General features: G+C 44.7%; 1 protein-coding gene across 3 annotated transcripts in view; it reads right to left on the bottom strand.

Annotated features, from left to right (window-relative positions):
- SFMBT2 (Scm like with four mbt domains 2) overlaps positions 1 to 25,439 on the bottom strand; it is a 189,645-nt gene that overhangs the window by 77,739 nt on the left and 86,467 nt on the right. For all 3 annotated transcript variants that reach the window (XM_073328829.1, XM_073328832.1, XM_073328828.1), the window contains 2 exons: positions 21,982 to 22,228; positions 13,893 to 13,990 (listed from right to left, as the gene is read on the bottom strand). In XM_073328829.1, the coding sequence (XP_073184930.1) occupies positions 13,893 to 13,990; positions 21,982 to 22,228 (345 nt within the window). The remainder of the gene's footprint in view (positions 1 to 13,892; positions 13,991 to 21,981; positions 22,229 to 25,439) is intronic.

Genomic DNA, 25,439 nt, shown 5'->3' with positions numbered 1-25,439 from the left:
CCAAGTTATATGGCCTGTATATAGGGCTCAGAATGGAAACGTCCCCTCAGCGTTTACCACAGAAGAGGGGTGCAGCGGCGAGGTGGGGGTTGATGGGTGTGGAACTGCCAACCCACTAAGATGCTGCAAAATTCCTTCCCTCCAAGTGCAATTTCTCCTCAGCAGCCCGAGCCCAGAGAATTAACATGGTACAAGCAGGGCAGTAGCTCATTCAAAGGGGAATGATTTCTAACGTGAGCGATTACGGCCTACAACAGAGTTCCTGAGTTATGAATGGCAAATTACAGAACCTCTGCTGAATGAAAAAAGAAAAGGAGGACTTGTGGCACCTTAGAGACTAACCAATTTATTAGAGCATAAGCTTTCGTGAGCTACAGCTCACTTCTTCAGATGCATATAAAGCCTGCTGCAGTTTCCACGATATGCATCTGAAGAAGTGAGCTGTAGCTCACGAAAGCTTATGCTCTAATAAATTGGTTAGTCTCTAAGGTGCCACAAGTCCTCCTTTTCTTTTTGCGAATACAGACTAACACGGCTGTTACTCTGAAACCTGCTGAATGAAAGAAAGCCCATCACCTACAGTCTGAACCACCTCAGGACTAGCCAGAGCTGTAATGAATCTCACAGCGAATCTCAAGAAGCAATTAAACTGAACCGCGTTCTCGCTGGCGTCTAGGGCGAGCACAGCAGATGCATTTGCAAATCTTCCAACGTGCTAAGACCCTGATCCTTTGCGTTGTTGGAAAGATGGCAGTCCAAAGCTACATTTGAGTAATCATCGTAACAGTGGGCTGCCCCTTACTACGAAACACGCTGTTGCAGAGCCTCTCAGTGGAGGATCTCAGATTGCTTTGCAATCATTAGTTAATCAAGCCTCTCCTCGTTCATGTGCAGTATAATCCCTGGTTTACATGCCCATAGAGCTGCAGGATTCGATGCTGTGAGAGGTGAAGTGACCAGTCTCCAGTCCCACACCAAGTCACTGACTGAATTGGGAACAGAACCCAGGAGTCCAAATGCCCCATCCCCTTCTTTAGGAATAAAGAAATTTGCTCCTGGGTGTCCCCACCTGTTCATTGTGGAGATAATCCTGGATCCAATCACTCACTCACTTTGAAAGTAGGGTTTATTACCCACACCCAGTTCGAATGCTGCAAGTACCTTTATAACAGGAGCCTAAATGATTTAGTGCCTAAGTGAGTTAGACTCCTAATGCCCATTGGAAGTCACTGTCCAACGGGAATTAGGCACTTAACCTGCTAAAGCTCTTTTATAAATACTAAGTGCCTGACTCCCATTGGAAGCCAGTGACTTTCAATGGGTTTTAGAAGCCTAACTCACTTAGGCACTTTTGTAGATGCCTAAATACCTTTGGACATCTAGCCATTAGGCACTTGGGTGTCTAATTCTTGTTGAAAGATGTAAGCTCCTAAATCACATTTGGAAATGAGACTTAAGCACCTAAGCTACTTAGACATTTTTAAAATGTTACCCAAAGCCATATTTTGAGCTGGCTACTCTAGCTGCTCTCACAAATTTTGAGGAGTGCACCCATTTTGCGAATACACAACCACATTCAGAGTCCTTTCTGCTGCTGCCTGGATACAATGATAAACCACAGTTTGGCCCGGCGTTTGGAATAATGGATGCAGACGTTTATACAGCAAGCTAGAGAGGAGCTCAAAATACAAAATTCAGATTCTGATTTCAAACACTCCCAAGCTCTGGGCTATCAGATCCAGGACTTTGATTCAGGGTCCAGCATGAAGATAGGGGCCAATTGCGGAATTCAGAACTGGGTTTTGATATTGAACATTTCCAAAGTGACTGGATCCAGGGTGACCTCCACACTAAACAAAAATGAGTAAACGAATGATGAGCCTGATTCTTCTCTCCCTTCCGCCAGTTGCACTGGTGTAAAACACTAAAGACTTTGCCTGTGTCCACACTTTATTGCTACAGGGGCATAGCGACAGCTGGACCAAAGTAACACTTTAGTATAGCCACTCACTACAGCAATGGAAGGGGTTGTCGTTAATCCCCCTCCACGAGAGGCGGTACCTAGATCGACGGAAAAATTCTTCCGTCAACCTAGCGCTGTCTACACCAGGGGTAAATTTGGCTTCATTACATCACTTAGGGGTGTGGCTTTTTCACACACCAGTGAAAGTTAGGTTGACCTAACTCTTTAGGCCTTCAGTAAAACCTCACCCTGGTTTAGGCTGCTTGAAGAGAGGGGCAGAATTAGATCCCCATATTTTTTGATCACAGATTGTATTTTTTGTTTTTACTTTTCAATAATATGTTTCTCCCAATGTTTTTCTCAGTGCCCCTGGGAACTGGGTGTTTCCAATAATCTAATTTTAAACTAGGGTGACCAGATGTCTCAATTTTATAGGGACAGTCCCGATTTTGGGGTCTTTTTCTTATATAGGATCCTATTACCCCCCATATCCCTTGTCCCAATTTTTCACACTTGCTGTCTGGTCACCCTATTTTAAGCAGACAGTTCATAGAATCATAGAATATCAGGGTTGGAAGGGACCTCAGGAGGTCATCTAGTCCAACCCCCTGCTCAAAGCAGGACTAATCCCCAATTAAATCATCCCAGCCAGGGCTTTGTCAAGCCTGACCTTCAAAACTTCTAAGGAAGGAGATTCTACCACCTCCCTAGGTAACGCATTCCAGTGTTTCACCACCCTCCTAGTGAAAAAGTTTTTCCTAATATCCAACCTAAACCTCCCCCACTGCAACTTGAGACCATTACTCCTTGTCCTGTCCTCTTCTACCACTGAGAATAGTCTAGAACCATCCTCTCTGGAACCACCTCTCAGGTAGTTGAAAGCAGCTATCAAATCCCCCCTCATTCTTCTCTTCTGCAGACTAAACAACCCCAGTTCCCTCAGTCTCTCCTCATAAGTCATGTGTTCCACACCCCTAATCATTTTTGTTGCCCTTCGCTGGACTCTCTCCAATTTATCCACATCCTTCTTGTAGTGTGGGGCCCAAAACTGGACACAGTACTCCAGATGAGGCCTCACCAATGTCAAATAGAGGGGAACGATCACGTCCCTCAATCTGCTTGCTATGCCCCTACTTATACATCCCGTACTTTATACTACTTATAAATGCCATTGGCCTTCTTGGCAACAAGGGCACACTGCTGACTCATATCCAGCTTCTCGTCCACTGTCACCCCTAGGTCCTTTTCCGCAGAACTGCTGCCTAGCCATTTGGTCCCTAGTCTGTAGCTGTGCATTGGGTTCTTCCGTCCTAAGTGCAGGACCCTGCACTTATCCTTATTGAACCTCATCAGATTTCTTTTGGCCCAATCCTCCAATTTGTCTAGGTCCCTCTGTATCCTATCCCTGCCCTCCAGCATATCTACCACTCCTCCCAGTTTAGTATCCTCCGCAAATTTGCTGAGAGTGCAATCCACACAATCCTCCAGATCATTTATGAAGATATTGAACAAAACCGGCCCCAGGACCGACCCCTGGGGCACTCCACTTGACACCGGCTGCCAACTAGACATGGAGCCATTGATCACTACCCGTTGAGCCCGACAATCTAGCCAACTTTCTACCCACCTTATAGTGCATTCATCCAGCCCGTATTTCTTTAACTTGCTGACAAGAATACTGTGGGAGACCGTGTCAAAAGCTTTGCTAAAGTCAAGAAACAATACATCCACTGCTTTCCCTTCATTCACAGAACCAGTAATCTCATCATAGAAGGTGATTAGATTAGTCAGGCATGACCTTCCCTTGGTGAATCCATGCTGACTGTTCCTGATCACTTTCCTCTCATGTAAGTGCTCCAGGATTGATTCCTTGAGTTCATGTGTGATGTTCAGTTAAGGACAGAAGGAGTCATGATAAGAAGGATCTCTAAGCTGTCTCCACAGGAATCATGCCTTTCTTTTTAATTGACAAAAAAGAGCCCTCCCAAATGCAGACCTCTGCTTTATTTCCACATGAATTGGGCTTGTTTGCAATTCAACGTCCTTTTCTAAATGTGGAGAGATTTCCATGTGGACACACACAAGGCAAAAGAGACAGCAGAAGCTGGGGCTTGCTGGTTTGACAGGCAGTGCTGGGAAGAAACTAAAATTTAGTGTGGGAGGGGGAAATTATTTGAGATATTATGACCCCCCTCCCCAGCAGAAGTAACTGTTAAGCTGTCTGAACCCAATTCTGCCCTCTGATGTGTGACTCAAAATCCGTGGAACCTTATGGCTACATCTGAGGGCCAAATTTAGTCTTCGATATTTTAGGCCTCCCCTGTTCAATAAAAAAATAGTTACCATAGAAACAGCCACATTGCAGAGTAGCCATTCTAACTCTTAAATACAGAACACCTTTGCTTTATCCCTCTGCCTGATGCAGATGGCATAAAATGCATCCAGGCAAATATTCCCTCACTCCCAGGTTCTAAGATTCTTCTGGATGGTGGAAACGTAGAAAGCAGAGCAAGAGTTAAAAAGACACTCACCTACGTACCTGTTACTGCCTTCAAGCAAAAGTAGAGGGTTAGGAACCTCCAGCCAACCCAATCTCTTTGCAGCCATTCACTAATGAATCCTCGCTATGTAATATGTATTATCCCCACTTTACAGATGGGAAAGTTGAGATGCACAGAAATTCCTGCCAAATTTTTTTAACTAGAGTGTCTAAAATGAGGCCCCCAAATCCATATTTAGGTATCTGGACTTTTAAGTAGCTGGACTTTTAAAATGTACTGAGCACTCACAGCGACTCATTTGAGCCAATTCTCCCCTCACCTCTAAAGGTGTAAATCAGGAGTAACTCTGCTGAAGTTAATGGGATACAGCAGAGTAAGTAAGGTCAGAAGAGGCCCACTAATGTCAATGGGAGCTGTGGGTGTTCAGCATCATTAGCAATCTAGTCCCTTATTCAGATGACTACATCTATAGTTAAGGGCCAGATTCTGCTCTCATTTATCTCATAAATCAGAGTAATTCCACTAAAGTCAATAGCTTTACTCCAAATTTACACCACTGTAACTGAGAGAAGAATCTGGTTCTAGGTGCACACTGTTAAACATCCCAGTCAGAAAACATGTGCACTAGTGACATGGCCAATGACATACAGCAAGTCAGTGTCAGAGACTGAACGCTGGCATTTCCCCGGGCCCAGTTCTATCAGCAGTACATTAGGCCACTCCACCTCATTAACCTCTGGCTGGCTGAGCCACCACTGATGTTCATTAGTAAAAGAAAAGGGTGTGTGTTAAAAAGCAAAACCAGGGGAGGGTGGGATAGACTATATGTGCAGTCATCATGCAGAATCTCACTCCAAGTCAGGAAGTTATGTTCTGCCATACATGAATTCCCTCCAGAATTTCACTTGTATTTTTCTTCATTGCTTACCCTGGACTGTTGTGTGGCGCTGCTGTACAAAGCCACAGGGCATCCCAGAGGTGGCTGCATTTTATCTGTCTAGGTACTTACATGGCTCTCATCCCCACGGCATCTGAGTGCCTCACAAATATTAATGCACTTAGGTAGGGACGTGTTATTATCCCCATCTGTAAGAACTGAGCCATAGAGAGGTTAAGAGACTTGTCCAAGGTTCCACAAGAAGCCTACAGCAGATGCAGGAACTGAAATCCAAATCTCTTGAGTCACAGTCCAGTGCCTTAGCTACAAAGCCAACCTTGCTCCTGGAAGGGGTGAAGGGTTGTAAGTTGATAAGGCACTTTAAGATAGTGTGATTAGCCATATTTAGGGCCCTACAAAATTCATGGCCATCTGGTCTTGTGTGTGCTTTTACCCTATACTATACAGATTTCACGGAGGAGACCAGTGTTTCTCAAATTGGGGGTCCTGACCCAAAAGGGAGTTGCAGAGGGGTCGTAAGGTTATTTTAGGGGGGTCACGGTATTGCCACCTTACTTCTGCACTGCTGCCTTCAGAGCTGGGCAGCCAGAGAGCGGCAGCTGTTGGCCGGGCGCCCGGCTCTGAAGGCAGCGCCCTGCCAGCAGCAGTGCAGAAGTAAGGGTGGAAATGCCGTACCCTGCCACCCTTACCTCTGAGCTGCGGCCTTCAGAGCTGGGCAGCTGGAGAGCAGCAGCCGCTGACTGAGAGCCCAGCTCTACAGGCAGCAGCGCAGAAGTCAGGGTGGCAACACCAAACCCGGCCATCTTTACTTCTGCGCTGCTGGCGGTGGCTCTGCCTTCAGAGCTGGGCTCCCGGCCAGCAGCCACCGCTCTCCAGCCGCCCAGCTCTGAAGGCAGAGCCACCGCCAGCAGCCGCGCAGAAGTAAGGGTCGCCGTACCGCAAACCCCCCCGACAATAATCTTGCGACCCCCCCCCACAAGTCCTTTTGGTAATTTTACAATTACAACACCGTGAAATTTCAGATTTAAATCACTGAAATCATGAAATCTACCTTTTTAAAAATCCCATGGCCGTGAAATTGACCAAAATGGACCGTGAATTTGGTAAGGCCCTAGCCATATTACATACAAAGGTAATGAGATTTAAGGAGCTGAGACAGAAGTGGATCAAATGTAAGGGATTAGCAGGGTGAGTCTATGCACAGCGTCTAGCAGCCATGCAAATAGCAGTCAGAAAGTTAAGGATCCCACCAGAAGGCTGATGAGAGTTATGGATGCGAAGGAACAGATGGAGTATAAAAACCCTGGCAGGCTGCAGCAAAATGGCGACGAGCAGGTTATTAAAGCACAGCATGCATCGCAAACGCCAGCCACGCAATCAGCGCTCGGGGAGCAGGGAAATGCTTACATGCAAGTTCGGCTTCCAAGTTAAACCAAAGCACGTCCGCTTTAACCAGCGGCAGCAACACATGCCGTGCTATTATGGGAGTCTGAGAAGGAAAAACCTATTAAGGTCATCTAGTCCATCCCCTGCTTCCATCCAGGATTGTCCCCCTCCAGACCCTAAGCTGGGTCTCGCTTACTTTTCAACTTCTCAAGAAGAGCTGATCAAAAAACCAAATTGAAATTATCATGAAAAATATTGGGATAATTTTGCACCTTTTTTGGAAGAAAAATGCCATAAAACTGGGGGAGGGGGAAAGGGGGGGGTTAAAAATAATATTCCCCCACTTTAAAAACATTTAAATTCTAACTAAAGGTGTCACTGAAATCCCAGATTTTGAATTTTTTCACCCAGCTCTCATCATAAGGGGTGGTGCTTCCACTCCTGGCCTTAGGAGAATCCTAAATGATCCTTTCTTAAAAGTTCATCCCATTACCCAAGGTATTGATTATTACCATTGCTGGGACAGTGGTAGCGTCCGAAGACCACAGTCAGAATCAGGGACCCACTGTGCTAGATGCCGCACAAACACATAGAAGCGGTGGTACCTGCCTCAGAGAACTGCCAATCTAACATGGAGCAAGTGAGTGTAACCAACCATTGGAAGGTATGGGGATAGAAGCCCAAAGGGAGCAGGAATAAGATCATCCAGTTACTGTGGTCCAGCTATGGGTATAATTTGATGAATCCAAATCATTTAAAAGTTTTAAATAAATTAATTCCAGCAGCCTGCTCCAACCTAAATAATCTCTCTCTCCTCCATGTTTAAATGCTTCTAGTGCTTTGCATCTGATGCTCATCCATCGTTTTAACCAAACTATACAGATTGGATGTGATTTTTAAAAGGGGCTTCATTTTTAGCACTCAAAAATTCATAGATTTTAAGGCCAGAAGGGACCGTACCTTTATGATCAACTAGCTTGACTTCCTGCATAACACAGATGGTAGAATTTCACCCAGTAATTCCTGCATTAAAGCCAGTAACTTCCAGTTGAGCTAATGCATCTCCTTTTAAAATATATCCGGTCTTGATAAAAAGGGGGCAGATCCTACATTGGTATAAACTGTACACCAGCAGGGAGGGATCTGCCCCAAAGACTTCAAGTGATGGAGAACCCAACATATCCCTCGGCAAAACATTTCAGTGGCTAATTCGCATCACTGTTAGTAACGTGTGACTTGCTTCTTGTCTGAATTTGTCTAGCTTCAGCTTCCAGCTGTTGGATCTTGTTGTGTCTTTGTCTGCTAGATTAAAGAGCCAGCTACCAACCGGAATCTCCTCTTCAGACAGGTACTCAGACAATTTGCAGGCTGAGCGGTCAGCAAGCACAAATGAGGAAAGAACAATACTGGTGCTCTTGCCCCAAGTTACACATGGAGACTCTGAGGTACAAAGGGGTCAGATTATTTATTATTATTTGTATTAGCGCAGTGTCTAGGAGCTCTAGTCATGGACCAAGCCTCCACTGTGCTGGGGGTGTACACCCAGAGAATAAAAAGACAGTGCCTGCCCCAAGGAGCTTACAATCAAAGTATAACACAAGAGACCACAGATGGATACAGACAGGCAGATGGGGAGTACGAGAAAACAATGAGACGATACTGCTCAGCATGACAGTCACCGGTCTCTGCAGTCTAACTGTAGATGACATACCAAAGACAACAATCCAAGTTAAAGGCAAAGTGGCCAAGTCCCTGTCTATGCTTGATCTCACTAAACACACTGCCTGTAAAAACTGTAGGGTGGCTTTTCAAAGATGCCCAAGAGATTTAGGAGCACGAGCCTTGCACTCAAGCCAGTTTTGGGTAATTCACACAGGCAATTTTGAAAATCCCATCCTTCTTTGACATTTTCATCTGTTTCGGGGGTGTTGGTTTTCTAAAGGATCAGTATATTTTCCTACAGTAAAAAGAGGAACGTACTGTAGTGAAAACGTTATTAAAGCTTTTTTTGCAAAATATTTCTTCATACAGCCTGTTCTAGGCTTGGCTTGCCAAGCACTACATTTAGTAGTAAAATACTCAGAATATTCCCTGGCAGTTATATCCGTTTCCTCCCAAAGGATCCCATAGCATTTTACAAACCATACGCAACATCTGTGCCAAATGACAGTACAAGACGCATGTAAAACATCACCAGATAGGAAAGGGTAATATTTTGCACCCTATTTGTAGTAGAGAAGCAGTGTTTCCTAGTGGATAAAACACTGCATAGGGGCGCTGGGACCAAGCTGCCCGCCCGGTGCTCCAGGGCTGGGAGACCTCTGGCGCCCTGGGGCTGGGGGGCCAGCAGCCACTGTGGGGGTGCTCTGGGCTCCAGCAGGCGAGGTGGGAGTGGAAGGGGAGGGGCAGAGGGGGAGGAGCCGAGGCTAGCCTCCCCCAACGAGTCGTTTACCCACCACCCACATGTGCACAACGAAAACTGAAAAAGTAATTTAGACCCCAACCCTGCAAAGCACTTGAGCATATCCTTAACTTTATGCATTGACTTCAACTGGATTACCCGTGTGCTTAAAGTTAAAGACATGCTTAAGTGCTTTGCTGGATCAGAGTTGATGGAATATAATTACCCAAACCGCAATTTACCAAGTACACCAGAGCAGTCACTTCCACTTTTGCAGAAATGCCCCCGGATCTTTAACAATAGCAAGATCTCTATTTTACAGCTCATTTAACAGCTGACAGCTATAGCACCACGGAGCCCTGTTGCACCGTGGGGAGGAATTAGTTCTCCTCCGACTTTCAGTGAAGAACGACACCTTCTGGATCACCACCACCACATTTTTGAGTATCTAAGGTTTTCCTTGAGGTCTCTTATCTAAGGAGCAGCCAAGTCAGACACTGCTTAGCTCACAGGAGCAGATGCACACATCATCAGCTGGGGCAGCTGCAGGCTTTTTTTAGTTCATGCCCAAGTCCTCACCAGCAGCAGGACATTCTCAAACCATGCAAACTCTGCGGTCTTATTGCTTAATTAAAAGATTCTTGTACCAGACATTTAGACAATGGGCCTGATCCTCCTCATCCTTACGCTGGTGTAAATCACGAGTAACGCCAATGGAGTTACGCCAGCGTAAAAGCAATGTAGGAGAGGAGGATCAGGCTTGGTGTGTTTTGAATGAAGGAGTTCTGGACCTATTGGCTGAGTAAATGAAACGCAAGCTTTTGTCAGCCAGATTCATCTTGTCCTCATGCCCAGGTGTTATGAAATCCCAGCTCCACTGACCTGAATGGAAAAACTCCCCATTGATTTCAGAGGGGCCAGGATTTCAGACATTATTTTAAAATAATAGTAATAAAATAAAACCAAAGGAAAATAATAGAAAAGAAAGAATGAAGATAGGCTTCAAAATACTGCTCCTCCTGAAATCAATGGGAGTTCTGCAATTGACTCTCACAGAAGCAGAAATGGACCCACATCAGAACCTTAGGCCAGATCATCAGCTAGTCATCAGTGGAGTAACTTCACTGACGTAAGTGACTTCAACAGAGCTACTCTGACCTGGCCCCTTACAATCAAATGTTGCCTCTTCTCACCCCCAGTTTTGGAGACTGACATAAAATGAGACCCAGACATGAGTCTCTCTGGTTTTGCAAAGCAGATGCCTGACTGACGGTGGCATTTTCAAAGAAAAACAAAAACCACCCTGTGCTTCACTTATTTGCAACTGAAACGAGAAATGGGCCTGGAGCAGAAATATTTATCCAACCCCCGCACCACTGATGCCCAGAATCAGGGGCTTAGAGAAGACAGGGCTGACCTACACCTTACCCTGGGTTTGGTTTGACGAAACAAAACGCACCTGTGGTTTTTGCCCTTCTTTGTGTTCAGTCCCAAAGCAATGCTCATCTTAGTCAATTCACTGTGCTTTGCACTGCTCTGCATCCCAGCAATCTCCCACCACAAGGCACTTCAAAAGTGGGACTTACTGAATCTAAAAACACAGTCCTGATGCCATAATGAAAGTAAGCAGACATAAGTTTGTATGCTGAGAAGAGAGGATCCAACAGCCAGACGGAGTAAATTCAATAAAGTTTTTTTTGTGCCTTGCCAGGAATATTCTGCACTCTTTCATACATGGAATATGATCAGGAATAGAAATTAAGTATCAGCATCACATCTTTGTGGTCTAACCCTAGCACCACCATGTTTTGACCTTCAGACAGTTAAATGAAACAAAAAGTGTATAGTCAGAACCATTAGTAATATTGGCACAGTGACTGGACATCACCTTTGTGCAGACAGGCAACGTGAGGCCTATGCACCCCTGAAGTCCTGGTTATAGTCTCAAAATAGGGCATAAATGGGACTTCAATGAGCACTGGTGCTGTATTAGCCATTGGCCAGATGTGGATTTCACCCAAAGAGTTTTGAATAAAATTGTTCTAATTATAGTGCTTCTTAGTTGGACCACAGAGCCCTGAACCCTTCCTGGGGAGCTGGCTGCAGCTGTCTCTGGAAAGTGAAAATAAAGGATGGGAGATTGAGCAGGCGGTGTGGTCTAGTGGGTAGAGCCTTGGACTCACAAGAGCTGGCTTCTATTCCTGGCTCTGTCACTGGCCTGCTGTGACATCTTTGGCAAGTCACATCCCCTCTCACTGCCTCAGTCTCTGATCTGTAAAATGGGGATAATTATACTGTGCTCCTTTGTAAAGTACCTGGAGATCTACCGATGAAAAGTGCTATATAAGAACTAGGTGTTATTGTCAGCAGAAAAGCACAAAGTGGCTGTCTTTCCTAGCAAATAAATAAAATATAAACCAGGGATTCCTTAAAGGGCACAGAATTATAGAAATGAAGACTGGAAGGGACCTTAACAGGTCATCTAGTCCAGCCCTCTGCGCTGAGGCAGGACAAAGTAAACCTAGATCATCCCTGACAGGTGTTTGTCCAACTTGTTTTTAAAAACCTCCAGTGATGGGGATTCCACAACCTCTCTGGGAAGCTTATTCCAGTCCTTAACTACCCTTATATGTAGAAAGTTCTTCCTAACATCACCAACAGAGTAAAAGTCATCCCAGTGCAAGAGGCAGGCGCCACCCATCTTTAATTGCTTAGCACCCATGTAACCCCTATTTTGGGGACGCAGTAGGAAGTGAGTGGTGCACTGGTCTTGTACTGACTCGCTGCACAGTGGTGAATTTCACCCCCACAGAGAGTAATGACGAAACCTATATTTAAAATGTTGGCGAATAGGAGAGGGGGAAGCAGGGGAATATGCAATGATGAAGGAAGGGATGCAGCAGATTTGCTAGGAGATGCAGTGCACAGCTGCTAACAGGCTCCATGAGACAGTCTGACAAAATTCACTCAAACCAGTATGTTATCAGCTGAAGGAAGGCAAAATGAGGAGAGAGGGACTGGGTGGTCATGGCACAGATATGGCAGTACGACCATCTGGACTCTCTAGCCTATAACTTTCAGGCCTTCTGATTGCACCTATCACCAGCATACCTCTTCCACAGACTTAAAACAGCATTTTATCTCTATGTTCCAATCCTTCTATCTGAGCAATGGAACTAACAATGCTTCCCTCAGTGTTTGTGACGTACCTTTTGGTCTTCAGATGGAAGATACTCTTGAAATCCAGAGTATTACAATAATGGCATTAGTGGCACCAGTTTAGATCACCAAAAAAATTAATGCTGACTCAAGAGAGGGTGAGCACAAAATATTCTTTGCACGACATGTATGGCCGGCTATTAATCGCCCCTGCATGGTCTGATCTCGCTCTCATTAAAATCAATGGGATTTCTCCATTGACTTCTCTGGGAGCCGGATTGAACCTGGAATGTGCAATTTAGAATCATAGAATATCAGGGTTGGAAGGGACCTCAGGAGGTCATCTAGTCCAACCCCCTGCTCAAAGCAGGACCAATCCCCAACTAATCATCCCAGCCAGGGCTTTGTCAAGCCGGGCATTAACCTCTAAGGATGGAGATTCCACTACCTCCCTAAGGAACCCATCCCGCCTAGTGAAATAGTGTTTCCTAATATCTAACCTAGACCTCCCCCACTGCACCTTGAGACCATTGCTGCTTGGGATAAACACAATAGAAGAACAAAGTTTCTGAAAGGATTTTACCAACAGTAGGGTGAAATCTACCCCAGTGCAGAGGGCCAATACAAGGACTTTGAACCCCTGGTCGTACCGTGAGCCCTACTGGTCAACCCAACTAAAACATGATATTGCAGAACTGGAAGGAGTTCAGAGACAAGTGACAAGAATGATCCTAGGTTCCTGTGAAGAGAGGCTGACAGACTGGGACAGTTCGCCCAGACAACGGATAAGAGGGGACATGGTAAAATTATATACAGTTATGAATGGTCTAGAGAAGGTAGACGGGGCGCTTCTGTTCTCCCTGTTTCATTACACAACAAGAATGGGATCTTCTATTAAAGTAAAAGGTGGGAAATTCAAAACTGATAAAAACTGGAACTCACTGCCACAGGAAGTACCTGAGGCCAGGGATTTAAGAGACTGGATATTTATATGGCAAAATCAAGACTATCCAGAGTCATCATAATCACTGACAACAAAATTTTTGTAAGGGATTTTAAATCTTGTGCTTTGGGGCTGAAACCAATCTCTGACTATTGTAGACCAAGATGAGATAAGTGGGGGTGGGAGACAGACTGCAGGGTTCCTCCACCTTCCTTTGGTGCTGGAGACCGGATACTGGACTAGATGGACCTTGGGTCTGATCCAGTCTGGCAATTCCTATGTTCTTAAATCCCACTTAAACCCTACTTTGAAGACAGAAGTGGAACATAAGTGTTGTCTTTTGCACAGGCCTTACATAGCAACGTGCTTTAAAAAATGATGTGGGAGAAAACAATGCCAAGCACGCCCTACTCCTATAATAATTTTTGACTGTAAGGAGTCAATTTTCCAAATGGAAAATCTGCAGAACAACAAAACCCTTTTATTTCAGCTTATGCAACAATCTCACGTGTGACTTTTTTGCAGCATGACCTACTAGAGCATCGCTCTCCTAGCAGAGTTAAACACAAGATGCTATTCACTCCTTGATGTATTTATTCATTGGTGGCTCTGTAATTAAAGAATAAATGGATCTCTTTTACCTTGAATACTTCCATTGGAAGAGGAAATTTTGCTGCATCATTAAGGGATTTTTCCAGAGCGCATTTCCACTCAGATATATTCTTCAGAGAATAGATTTCTAAAACAACAACAAAAAAATCACATAATTGTTTAAGGATCAAACACTCCTGTAGCATGTTAATCTCATACACCATGTAATGGTACAATCCCAGTAAAACCAACAATGCAGTGTGTACCCCGTACTATGTAGTTCTGATAAAACCAGCAAAGAAGAATGACTCTATTAACACACAGAGCCAGGGAGTAACGTACTTTATTTCCTGAAGAAAAACAAACCAAAGCAAAAAAATGAACATTTTTCAGGTTTTTGTCAAAAAGCCAAAACTTGAATTTTGTTTTTGAAAACCAAAACTGAACTTGTTTTATGTTTGGCTGCCAAAAACTGATATTTTTGCTGTTTGGGGGTTTACAACCAAAAGCTGAAACATTTGGACAAAAAAATGGGAAATGTTCTCATAAACACTGCCCTCATTGTTAGTTGAAAAAGCACTTTTTGTTTAAAACAAAACAAAACAATAAAAATTTGCAACCAGCTCTGTACATAGACATACTTGTCAATATAACAATCAGAGTACAAGAGCAACCCAACAAATAGTATTCACAACTGAAGTACAGTCATTCTACAGCGGCTTCTTTAAATAGATTTAATATCATTAGTTATATTACCAAATCCTTTAGTGATTCATTCCAGTAAAATGCCTATGAATCATCTACTGTAGGGACAATACAAGTGATGGAGAATTTTATATTGGCTGTACTTCTGTTCTAGGAAACATATTGTGATCCAGCACACAAGTTATTGCAGAACATTCATCTCAAGCTCTTAAAGTTACGAGATAGACAGATAGAGTGCAACAATTATTAAAATGGAAATGACCAGAATAGGCCTGAATCCAGACAGGGAATAAACTAGGGAGTGCAATTCCAGTGGTGTCAGTCTAGTTTTTACACCAGTGCCGTATTTGGCTCAATTTTCATTTGAAATTCTGTGCTTATAACAGCCGCAAAGATTTACGGCAGCATCTTACAATTCTGAAGCAGAGAAGAAAAAAAAAAAGAAGGAATTGGCAAGCACAGTTTTCACCTAGCATTGAAGCTACAAGGGAATGTTATGCTCTGATCTCAGCAGATTTAAGACCTTATCAAAACAGGATTTGCAGAAATCACTCACTGGAAGTGGATGTATTTATACATCCACTATATCAAACTATCCAACTTCAGACAGACATCAAGGGTATGCATATGAATTTAAGTGCACTTAGAGGGACATAACCCTTTAGGGCTATATTTTTAATTCCTTGCTTGTCTGGATTTCAGTGAGAAACCACATTTTGATCCTCTGTTTAGAGTACAGATTGCGGCCAGAGTCCTCTGTACCAAGAGCACTTTTTAAGTGATTGTTACTCGGTGTGCCTGTTATGGCAGGTGTTCCTTTCCTTTCGGAAGCACAGCTCACTCTCGGGTGCGTTAATAAAATGACCCAGTCCTACCACCTAGCATGAACAGCCCCGTTGCCAAGGGGAATGCTCACATAGGTAAGATATATTCACACACACAGGATTCAGTCAAGCAAGGGGCAATGTGCTGTCTCAGACAGTCACAATCTGCCTCCAGGTCTCACCCTGCTCCAATCCTATCTCTGGTGCAGCATACTTCCCTGGAAGAGCTGGTACACTGAGGGGAGTGAAGCCATGGCTCTGCCCACTCCCTGCCCCATTCCACCCACTCATGAGTAGGTAGGGCTGGGGGAATACACAGCAGCCCCACACAGGCTGCTTCCTGGTCTGCTGGTAGCATCCTGCCTGGGCTGTGATTCTGGCCTGCCCCTAGGTCATGCTGTGCAAAGAATAGAGAGTCTCCTTTAGTCTCTCCCCTGCACTCGATTCCCAGCACATGAGAGGCAGCTGACACCTTTCAGGAACAGCCCCTTGAAGATTCGGGGCTGGATCATGGTCAGCCCCAGGAAGATACGCCATGTGCAGGAGAGAGACTTAGAGCCTCTTGCGGTGCAGCATCACTGAACCTCGGGGCCTTCAGCCCTTCCCCACCCACCCACTGACGCAGAGCTAGCGGGGAACGAATGCTTCTCTGAAGCGGAGTTGCTGGGAGAGTGCAAGGACGCCAAGGGGTCTGGGCTCTGGTCTGGGGGGTGTTTGTGAAAAGGAAGGCTCTCTGGGCTTCTCCCTGCTTGGTCACTGTCCGGCCACCCCCCTCCGTTATTCTTTCCCAGCCATCTCATTTTATTTTCTGTTTGTTAAGCTCAGGCTAAGATGATTCTCCCTGCCCCTCCTCCAGCTGATCTGCGAAAGACAGCTGCCAGCTCACTACCCAATTCAGCAGCCTCTGGCCCAGGGAAGTGGGAGATTTCCCACTTGGCATAGGGATCAGCCTTCCCTACAGCCAGCAGCCACTGAGCGCTGAATTTCTGGATCCCTAAATCAGTGCTCTTAATCTTGAGGGATACACAGTTTGCAATCAGAGACCGGCACACAGTACACAACACTGTTACCATCTCAATCTTATTTTGAAGCTTATGATATTTCTTTCCTTACAGACCCCCATCCTGGAGGCATCTGATTACGTGGGAATTTAAGGGGGCGGGGGAGAGAAAAGGAATTTCTGGCTCCCATAGCTGCTGAGAAAAGCTTGAAAATGGGAACCCTAAAGGCTCAAAAATCAGAAAACAAATACAAAAGAACCCAACCGTTACGATTGTTTTTTTAAATCTCAAGGGTTTTAAGCAAATCTTTTGATTTTGGGGAGGCGGATTCTAATTTTTAAACACTTGGGGTTGGCAACACTGCAGACACAGATTTATTGGGCCAGAACCTCGCTGGTGTAAGAGCTACAACATTACATCAGCTGAGGATCTGACCCCTGGTGTTTCCTTAGCTTCTTATTGTGTTTTATAAATTTACTAATGGCCTGCAATGTTTTATGTTCCCTACAGTGTCTGCAATGGAGCTAGGAGCAAGAGTAGGCGAGAGGCATTTATTATTCTTGCACCTGAGTACGTGAAAATCAGTTGCAATTTTTGGGGCATAATCAACGAGCCTCAAAAGATAAAGGTGCATCTACCAGTCGCAATAACCAGCAAGCGATATTATGAACGCATTTCATTAGATATAGGCAGTTAGGTTATGTTGGCAAGTTTATGGACACTAAATTGCAGTGTTAAAAGAGCATAAAGCATTTTCTTTAAGTGATAGTGTTGCAGACAATTGAACAAAGTGTGCCGTGTCAATTTGTGTTTCGGACAACAAGAAATAAGACATTAAAATGTCTGCCGATTCATCTTTAACTAGAAGTTCGCATGAAATGAGGCAAATCTGTCAAATCAAAATTTGGGGCCAGATTTCGAGCTGGTATCATTTCAATGGCGCTGTGCCAATTTACATCAGCTGAGCATCTGGTCCCAGGAATCCAAACTCATCCGGGGTCAGAGCCTCGTCCCATTCCAGCTCCTTTGTGCCAGATAAAGGGGCTTAAGGGGACCCTCAAACTCCTGATTCTAGCTGGGGAAGGATTTTATCCTAGTGCCGGCACTGTGACAGACAGCCGTAAGGGCCGCCTTCTGAGGACACCCTTGCAAGCTTTGGCACAGAGGTCATGCCAGGGAAGGGGGTACGAGGAGCGTTTGGGGGTAGGCCTACCTGGATTCTGAGAAACACTGTGCTGGCAGCCATCACTTAAACAGGTCCCCAAGGCTATCCAAAGTTACGCTGGGGCCTTCTCCAGATCCAGGGCAGCCCAGGCTTGGGCAGATCCAGGGCAGCCCAGGCTTGGGAGGGCACAAAGGTGGCGTAAAGTCACCTTTGCCCACCTCCCCCTGGGATGCGAGTTGTGCATTGCACCTCTAAGAAGCACAGTACAGACTCTCACTCCTGAAACGCAATGTAATAAACAGCCAGCCCACCTCTGAAATAGCCACCCAAGCTGGAGTGATATTCAACTGATATTCAACTTAGAAAAAACATGACCGATATTCAACTTAGAAAAAACACGGCATATTCACATAGGGAAATGAAGTTGATAGCCTGGAGGGACTGATCACAATGGCGAGACGTTGATTTACACCAGCTGAGGACCTGGGCTTGAGGACCTGATCCTGTGAGGTGACAGGCACCCTCACTTCTCATGGGGAGATAAGGGTGGCAGGCACCTCACAGGATCAGAAAGGATATGTATAGGTTGGCTAAGATAGTTGGGGGTGCCTACATCCAACACACCCAGAGGGTGTAAAGAGCAAGGACAGATGGAAGCCTGTGGGAAGGAACCAGGGAATAAAACTAGGAGTCCCATAATGACAGTAAAGGGACCGCTGAGAGGAACATGAGGGGAAACGCCCTGGCACTGATTTGGCTCTGGCACAATCTCCCAAGAAGATCCTCGCTTCAGCCCATCTGCACCTTCACTACATTCTTCACATTAGTTAACTGCCTTCCTGGGCTTGCCATGGGCTTTGCTGAACTGCCTAAGGGATGCAGTAGAGGAGATGGTCTCTTCAGGACCACAGCCCGATGAGGAGAGAAATCTCTTAGAAGATCCTGAGGAAAGGAGCTCTGGACGTACGCCATAGGTACACTAACTCCTAGGAACCTGGCACCTTGGAAAAATTCACATGCCCTGCACACAGTGGGTGACATTCATCACTGCATAGAGAGCTCTAATTGGGACTTAAGTGGCCCATACCTGATGGCTGCCATCTTGACCACTGCAAAGAGAACTGAATTGGGAGCCGCCAAAGCTAAAAGCATCAGTTACTACAGTTTCAGCAAAAGCAGGAGCTGTAGAAGACTCCTATATTCTGTGGCTCATAAGAGATAGAAACCAGTAACACACACTCACTAGTGAGTGACACACAGACTTTCTGCTGGCCCTCTCTGCCCCTGGTGGAATTTCAGCCTGAATGTTTCAAGTTTTGTCTGTGGCCCAAAGTCTCCACTCACTGAGTGGCGGATGGCTGCCCACATGGCCATTGCTTGGCAGAGATCCTTAGGAAATACTCGCCCGCATACAACTGACTTTCTTCTCAGCTGAACGCCGATGCTCAGCAAGTACGAAATCAAATGTTGTGTGCACAATCTGCAGGCATTTATCTCCAATCTAGGAAATAATTTAACACGCGTAAAAGGAAATTATGCTGCCACATAAGGAATTACTTACTGGAAATTATATTCAATTTGTTGCAGCCTCCATTTTTCTCTCCCAGATTAATGGTGTCTATTTAGTAACAATACAATATCTCTAATGAGTCTTGTAATCCTTTGTTTCTAAGCTGGACATTGAGTGGCCAACAAACTGTACTGAGTATGAAGTGGGACTACCAGCACCTTTGTCTCTGCTCTGCTCCAGAAGCAGAGCAAACAACATAAGATCAGGGACCTCTAAGGGGCTGGTCCGCAATTATAAGACTAGAAGCCTAATCGGTTTCACATTGCCATTTGGCTTGTCCATAGAGTGGAGAGCATGACAGCTGGCAAAACAACTGGGGAATAGTAGGGATTAGGAGGGAACTAATCAGGAAAGAGCTGGACAGAGAGATAGGGACAGAAGCAAGGGCTTTGATTCTCCTCTCACACCAGTGTTACCCTGGTGTAACTCCACTGGAACAGAAGCTTAGCTGGTGTGACGCAACGTACCTCCATTGAAGCCACTGGATGCTATAATGAAGAGCTGGCTTGCTGGCTTCAATGGTCATTTCAGATTTACACTAGTGTGTCAGTCGCCCACGTAACAGTGGGGGGACGATGGGGAGAAAGCAAAGAGCAAGGCAAGAAGGAAAGAGAGCAGGAAAATGAGAGAGAGAGAGAGAGAGAGAGAGAGAGAGAGAGAGAGAGAGAGAGAGAGAGAGAGAGAGAGAATAAGAACAGTGAAAGAAAGCCAAATAACTAAGTTAGAGAAAAGAAAAAGAAAAAAAACAGACACTAAAAGGAGCCCAGAACAAAGGAAAGACAAGGAACGAGACAAACAAATATGAGAATGGAAGAAAAAAGCAGAAAGGACAGAGGTAACCACAACAGTCCCTACGTTGTGTTTACGGAGAATTAAGTTGGCCAGCAAGTCGTCAGAGACGAGCAATGAAAAGGTGGGGTTTTGTGACCCACAGACTACTACACAACACAAGGCTAGTCTACACGACACCAGCTCTGCTGACACAGCTATACAAGCAGACCCCCCTCGTAGAGGTGCAGCATATGCTGACAGAAGGAGTTTTTCTGTTGGCATAGCAATATTCCCCTGCCTACCCCCCATGGTAGCACTCTTCTGTCAGTACAGCTACATTTACATGGTGGGGACGCTGGTAGTTTCTGGCATAGCTATGTCAGCTGGGGGGGAGGAGGGGGTTTCATATCTCTGACCAACATAGCTATGCTGACAAAAATTTGTAACACTGACCTGCATTAATGTGTTCACCCTGGTAACTGCTCTAATGATTTGCAACACAGAAGGAAAGCAGCATTAAAAATACCTTCACAGGGATAATCCCCACTCTCCCACACTCCACATTTATTGAAATCAACAGAAAGACTCCTTCTATTACACATGGGACAACTGAAGCCCGGAGAGGTTAAGTGACCTGCCCCCCGGGACAAAGGAAGCGTTAGGGGTAGAAGCCACATCTCCTGTGCCTTAACTCAGAAATCATCCTTACTCCTCAGGGGGAATTTTGCCTGCTCTGGGATCTCACTACAAGCCATAACTGGAGTTGAGGTAAACGTTTCGACGATGCTGAGTCAAGTTGCAAGTAAACCTGCAGGCTGCTTTGTGACTTGGGGTAGAAAGCATAACGCTGCAAACGTGCTGACTTTGCGATGCCATGCAAAGTGTGCCATTGGCTGAGTTTTGTTCTGAGTTGTCGCCTTCGACTGAATCCGTAACTCGGGGCAGCTCTCGGGGTGCACATGAAAGTAACTCTCAGCCAAGAGGAAAAGCATCGAAAAAAGATTTCCTTCAAAACGAAACTGACAAGATTTGCCCAGTCCAGCCCAACTTTGCGGGGAAAAGTCATCCCTCAGGCATGTCCCCTGAAGTCAAATTTGGTCCTACTCTAACACAGCAACAACGGACACAATTGGTATAAAAACTGCACATGCTTTAGGGGAACTGGAAAGTATAATCATGGACTTGCAACTCTAAAAAGTCAGGCTTCTACCATCTGCACTAAAAGAGAGCTCCCTTAGCCAGCAGCAGTAGTAGGTCCCTTACCCTTTCTGGGAGTCTAGCCATTAGAGGGCACCACTCAGTTACTTACTTATACAAAGCCACTACACTATGGGTCTGGTTTTCCGCCTTTTCACTCCAATTTTACATTGCAGCAGTGCCATTAACTTCACTGGAATTATTTCTGGTTTACACCAGAATGAGACATTATGTCCCAAAACACATTTCTCAGGAGACTTTCATTATATTATTGTTATTATTACAATAGTGCTTAGAAGCTCCAGTCAGAGATCAGGTCCCTACTGTAGTAGGGACTGTACAAACATAGTAACAGACAGTCACTGCCCTGAAAAACAACGAGGTGTCCGGTGGCACCTTAAAGACTAACAGATTTATTTGGGCATAAGCTTTCGTGGGTAAAAAAACCCACTTCTTCAGATGCCCTGAAGAACTTATAACCTATCATAGCCAACTTAGACAAAGAGCTGGTCTACACTACAATTTCTTGCACTGCAAACAAGAGCTGACTCTACCGTGCCCCAGCTTGCCATAAAGCCCACAGGAAGCCACTTTATCCCCATTTCATAGATGAGGGGCAGAGCAGTAAAGGGTTTTGCCCTTAGATTATATAGAAAATCTATGGTAGAGCGGGGAATTGAACCTAGGTCACCTAAGTCAGAGTCTGAGCCACAAAACCATCCACATGCCCTTCGCCCTTAACCAAATCCACCAGCCTAATAGGTTTAAACTGAGTAACTAGTGGTCAAAAAACCCTGACTGATAAACTAGAAGAAATGGACAGCAGACCCCACAGCATTCTCAGTAAACAAACAAACAGGTTTCAAATGTAAACGATGAGAGCATATTTTTAACAAGCCATTTTACCTGCAGGTGGGTCCATTCTGTATTTATTCTCTTGACACCAACCGACTGGTCGAAGTCTGCAATCCAAGTAAAACAACCACTGGTCATAGGATTCAGTCTCCTCCAATCCCACATAGCGAAGGCGTAATCTTCCTCCAACATTTTCAACCACACTAACTATCCAGTACTGAAAAGGGTTCTGGGAATCCTGCAGCTCTATTAAGGAATCAACTGTAATGAGGTCTACAGGGTTTTTTCCTCGCAGAGGCTGTTTGAATAGAAGCAAAACTCCTTATTTTAAATTTTATTTGAAGACGTCTCAAGGAAACAGACGACAGCAGAAGATTATTTTTGTTTTTCACACCATCATCCAAGCTATCAGCAAACAGTCTGTTCTCCTTCTCTTTTACCCAACGGCTTCCAAGTGCAAATTCAGAAGAAAACAGAAAACAACAGTTGTGCTAATTTCTCAACCAACAAAAAAATAAAATTGCAGTTGGACCTTTTAGGATTCTTAGGAATCCACCTAGTAGGATTCTTCCTAAGGACTCAAGGCCCAGTCCTGCTAGGGGATTTCACCCCCTCTGACTTTAAGTGGTGTTTAGGGTCTATATCCCGTCACAGGACTGGGCCCTGAAATTAACCTAGAAGGCATGCTACTCAGAGCACGATCCTGAAAGCCCCCTGTGCACAGAGCTCTCATTCACCACGGACTTGATCCTGCTCCCACTGATGCCAGTGGCAAACCTCCCACTGATCTCAATGGGGGCAAGATTGGGGGAATTTGAAGGCCACTAAGTCCATGGAAGACACCCATTGACTTCAAAATGCATGAGATCAGGAGCTAAAAGACAGCAGATTTCTGGATCAGGCCCTCATAGCTGATTCTGTAAAGTGAAACAAGAGGTCCCAATGACAAGGTGTATTTCCTTACACACCGAGTACCTTCTAAGGCCCCAATCCTGCAAACATTTATGCACAGGCTCAGCTTTACCACTGCAGCACCGCCAACCTCAAGCACTCAAAACCATGAGTCAGGCTCTAAAAAAAAAAAAAAATCATGCAATTGGAATAAAAATCACGAGTGGGGTCCCCGCCCCAAAAATAATAAATTGTGGATTCTTTTTATTTCCCTTCGGGTTTCTGAGCCTTTAGAGTGCACTTGACTCACATTTTCAAGCTTTTCTATGAAATTCATGAGGGCTAGAAACATACTTATTTTTTTTAAAATGAAAGCTAATATTCTCATGCACAAATCTCTTGATTCCAGGAGTTGGGGCTTTAAGAAACACACTAAAAAATCGTTAGATTCACGATAAAATTCCAAGAGTTGGCAACCCTGTTTCTGCAAGCAGTCCCACAGCAATGAAATTAAGCACGTGCGTAAGTGTTTGAAGGATCAGGGCCTAAACTGTTAGCTGTTTGTGTACCAAGCCTGTTGAAGGAAACAGACAGTAAACACCAATAGCTTTTATAGGGATTTCTAAAAGACTTTGCAAATGGTTCATACTAGGGCTGGTTGGAATAAAAAAAAAGGGGGGGAAGCCAGTATTTGAAAAAAAAAATGTCCCTTTTTTCCCCATTCCAAAAATTTGCAAAAATTTGAAATTCAAACTTCAGCCAGCATTAGAGTTGATCAACAAAATGGAGAGGAGGGTTGGAATCACAATATTTCTTTTGGAATTTGTTCCCATTTATTTTTAATATTGTAAAAAATAAGTTTGAAATTGTGTAACATGAACATTTTCAACCAGCTCTGTGAATAGTTGACACATCTCAGTGCAATACATTTGCTTATAGTATTAGCAACTTTCTTATTGAATTTATTAAATGCATCCATACAATCTCAAAGGATCATGTCATGGCAAAATGCTGTTTCTAAATATAACAACATCATGGAATTCTGATTTAATGTGATTTTTCTTCCATACAGTTGCTTCAGTGCAATAAAACATTCTTTAACATCAAAGGATATAGTAACACTGTAATGACTTAATTTATTATAATAGATGTCTGGCCATTATAAAGCTAATATTGCTTCTCTGATCTGCATGCTAGAAGCTAAGCCAAACAATCAGTTGTCACTTATCCATGAGAGCAGAATGCTAACATTAATATTTGGATTGTATTGAGTATTAATTTTGAGAGTACAGCAAGAACCCTTTTATGAACAGCTCCATACAGAAAATTACCTTGTTAAATCAATATGCAATGATAACAATGATCTGCAGTGCTGATTAACAGTAATTCTATTTACCAGTGGGTTACAAACTCAGCATGATGTCCTGTATTACCCACATACCTCACACATAACAGAGCAGAACACCATTAAATACAAGATTGCAAATTGTTTCTATCCAAGCTGCTGTTTCCTCCCTCCACACTTCTGCCCTTGTTGCCTGCCTGTTCCTTCTACCAACATCAAAGGAGGTAGGGTAGAGCCCACAATAGGGGCTTATTCTGATCCCATTCACACTGGTTTAGAATTGCACCAGGGTGAGATGGGCATCAAGCCCTTAGGCTCTCTGCATAGTCTAGCTGGGAGCATGAAAGTGACTGTGGATCCATCTGCCGTGATGCTATGTCTACACTACACCTTATGTCGACATAACTTAGGTTGTGTAGGGGTGTGACTAAATGACCCCCTGAGTGGCATAAATTACACCAACATAAGTGCCAGTGTGGACAGCGCTGAGCTTCTACCGCCCACAGGGGCTGGAGTAGATAAGCCGCTGGGAGAGCTCTCTCCAGCTAAGAGCAGCTACATTAGAGAGCTTACAGTTGCACCACTGTAGCCATGCCCTGTTTCTTTGAATGTTTAGGATTTTTGGCCTTGTGGACTGAAAAACCCTGGTGATATTCTACTAAGCCTACCCTGTGGCTAACTAGTGAAGTACCCACAGTCGTTAAAAACGAGTGTGTGTGTGTGTGTGACTTGCATGAGTGGGCAGAAACAAAGCGATCAAAGCGAGGAGTGTCTTGAAATGCATCTGCATTTGAAAGGTAAATAAGTGTTTACACAGCTGTAAACCACACGTTTACTACTCTGAATCCATCCAAGGCAGGGCAGAAGACCAATCTCCTCAGGGAATATCCCAGCACTGCAGATCCTGCAAGCCTGTTCTGTATATGTCTGAACCACTAGGCGGTGCTACCATACGTATTGCAGGCATCTCTTATCGCACCAATTGTTACTGTAAGCGATTGCGCCTGCAGGAAAATCATTCTGCCAAAACCCCAAGGAAGCATTCAGATGAGAGCACTGAGAGTCCTGACAGGGAAGCTGCCAATTTCACACAGTTTCAGGATGAAACCATAAATGGGGCCAAGATTTACCCGATGGGGACTGTCCTCCTTAGCGCATCTTGCCACAAACCTGGTTTGGGATTGGCACTTTTAAGTAAGCCTGACACGGGGTGAGTTTGGCATGGACGTCGTTCACCTTGCAAACATGCTCGGTGCCTCGAGCTTCAACCAGC

This window comes from Lepidochelys kempii, chromosome 1, assembly GCF_965140265.1.
Source record: "Lepidochelys kempii isolate rLepKem1 chromosome 1, rLepKem1.hap2, whole genome shotgun sequence".
Classification (NCBI taxonomy): domain Eukaryota; kingdom Metazoa; phylum Chordata; order Testudines; family Cheloniidae; genus Lepidochelys; species Lepidochelys kempii.
Note: the sequence above shows the minus strand (reverse complement) of the source record. Positions and strands in the feature narration are given on the sequence as shown.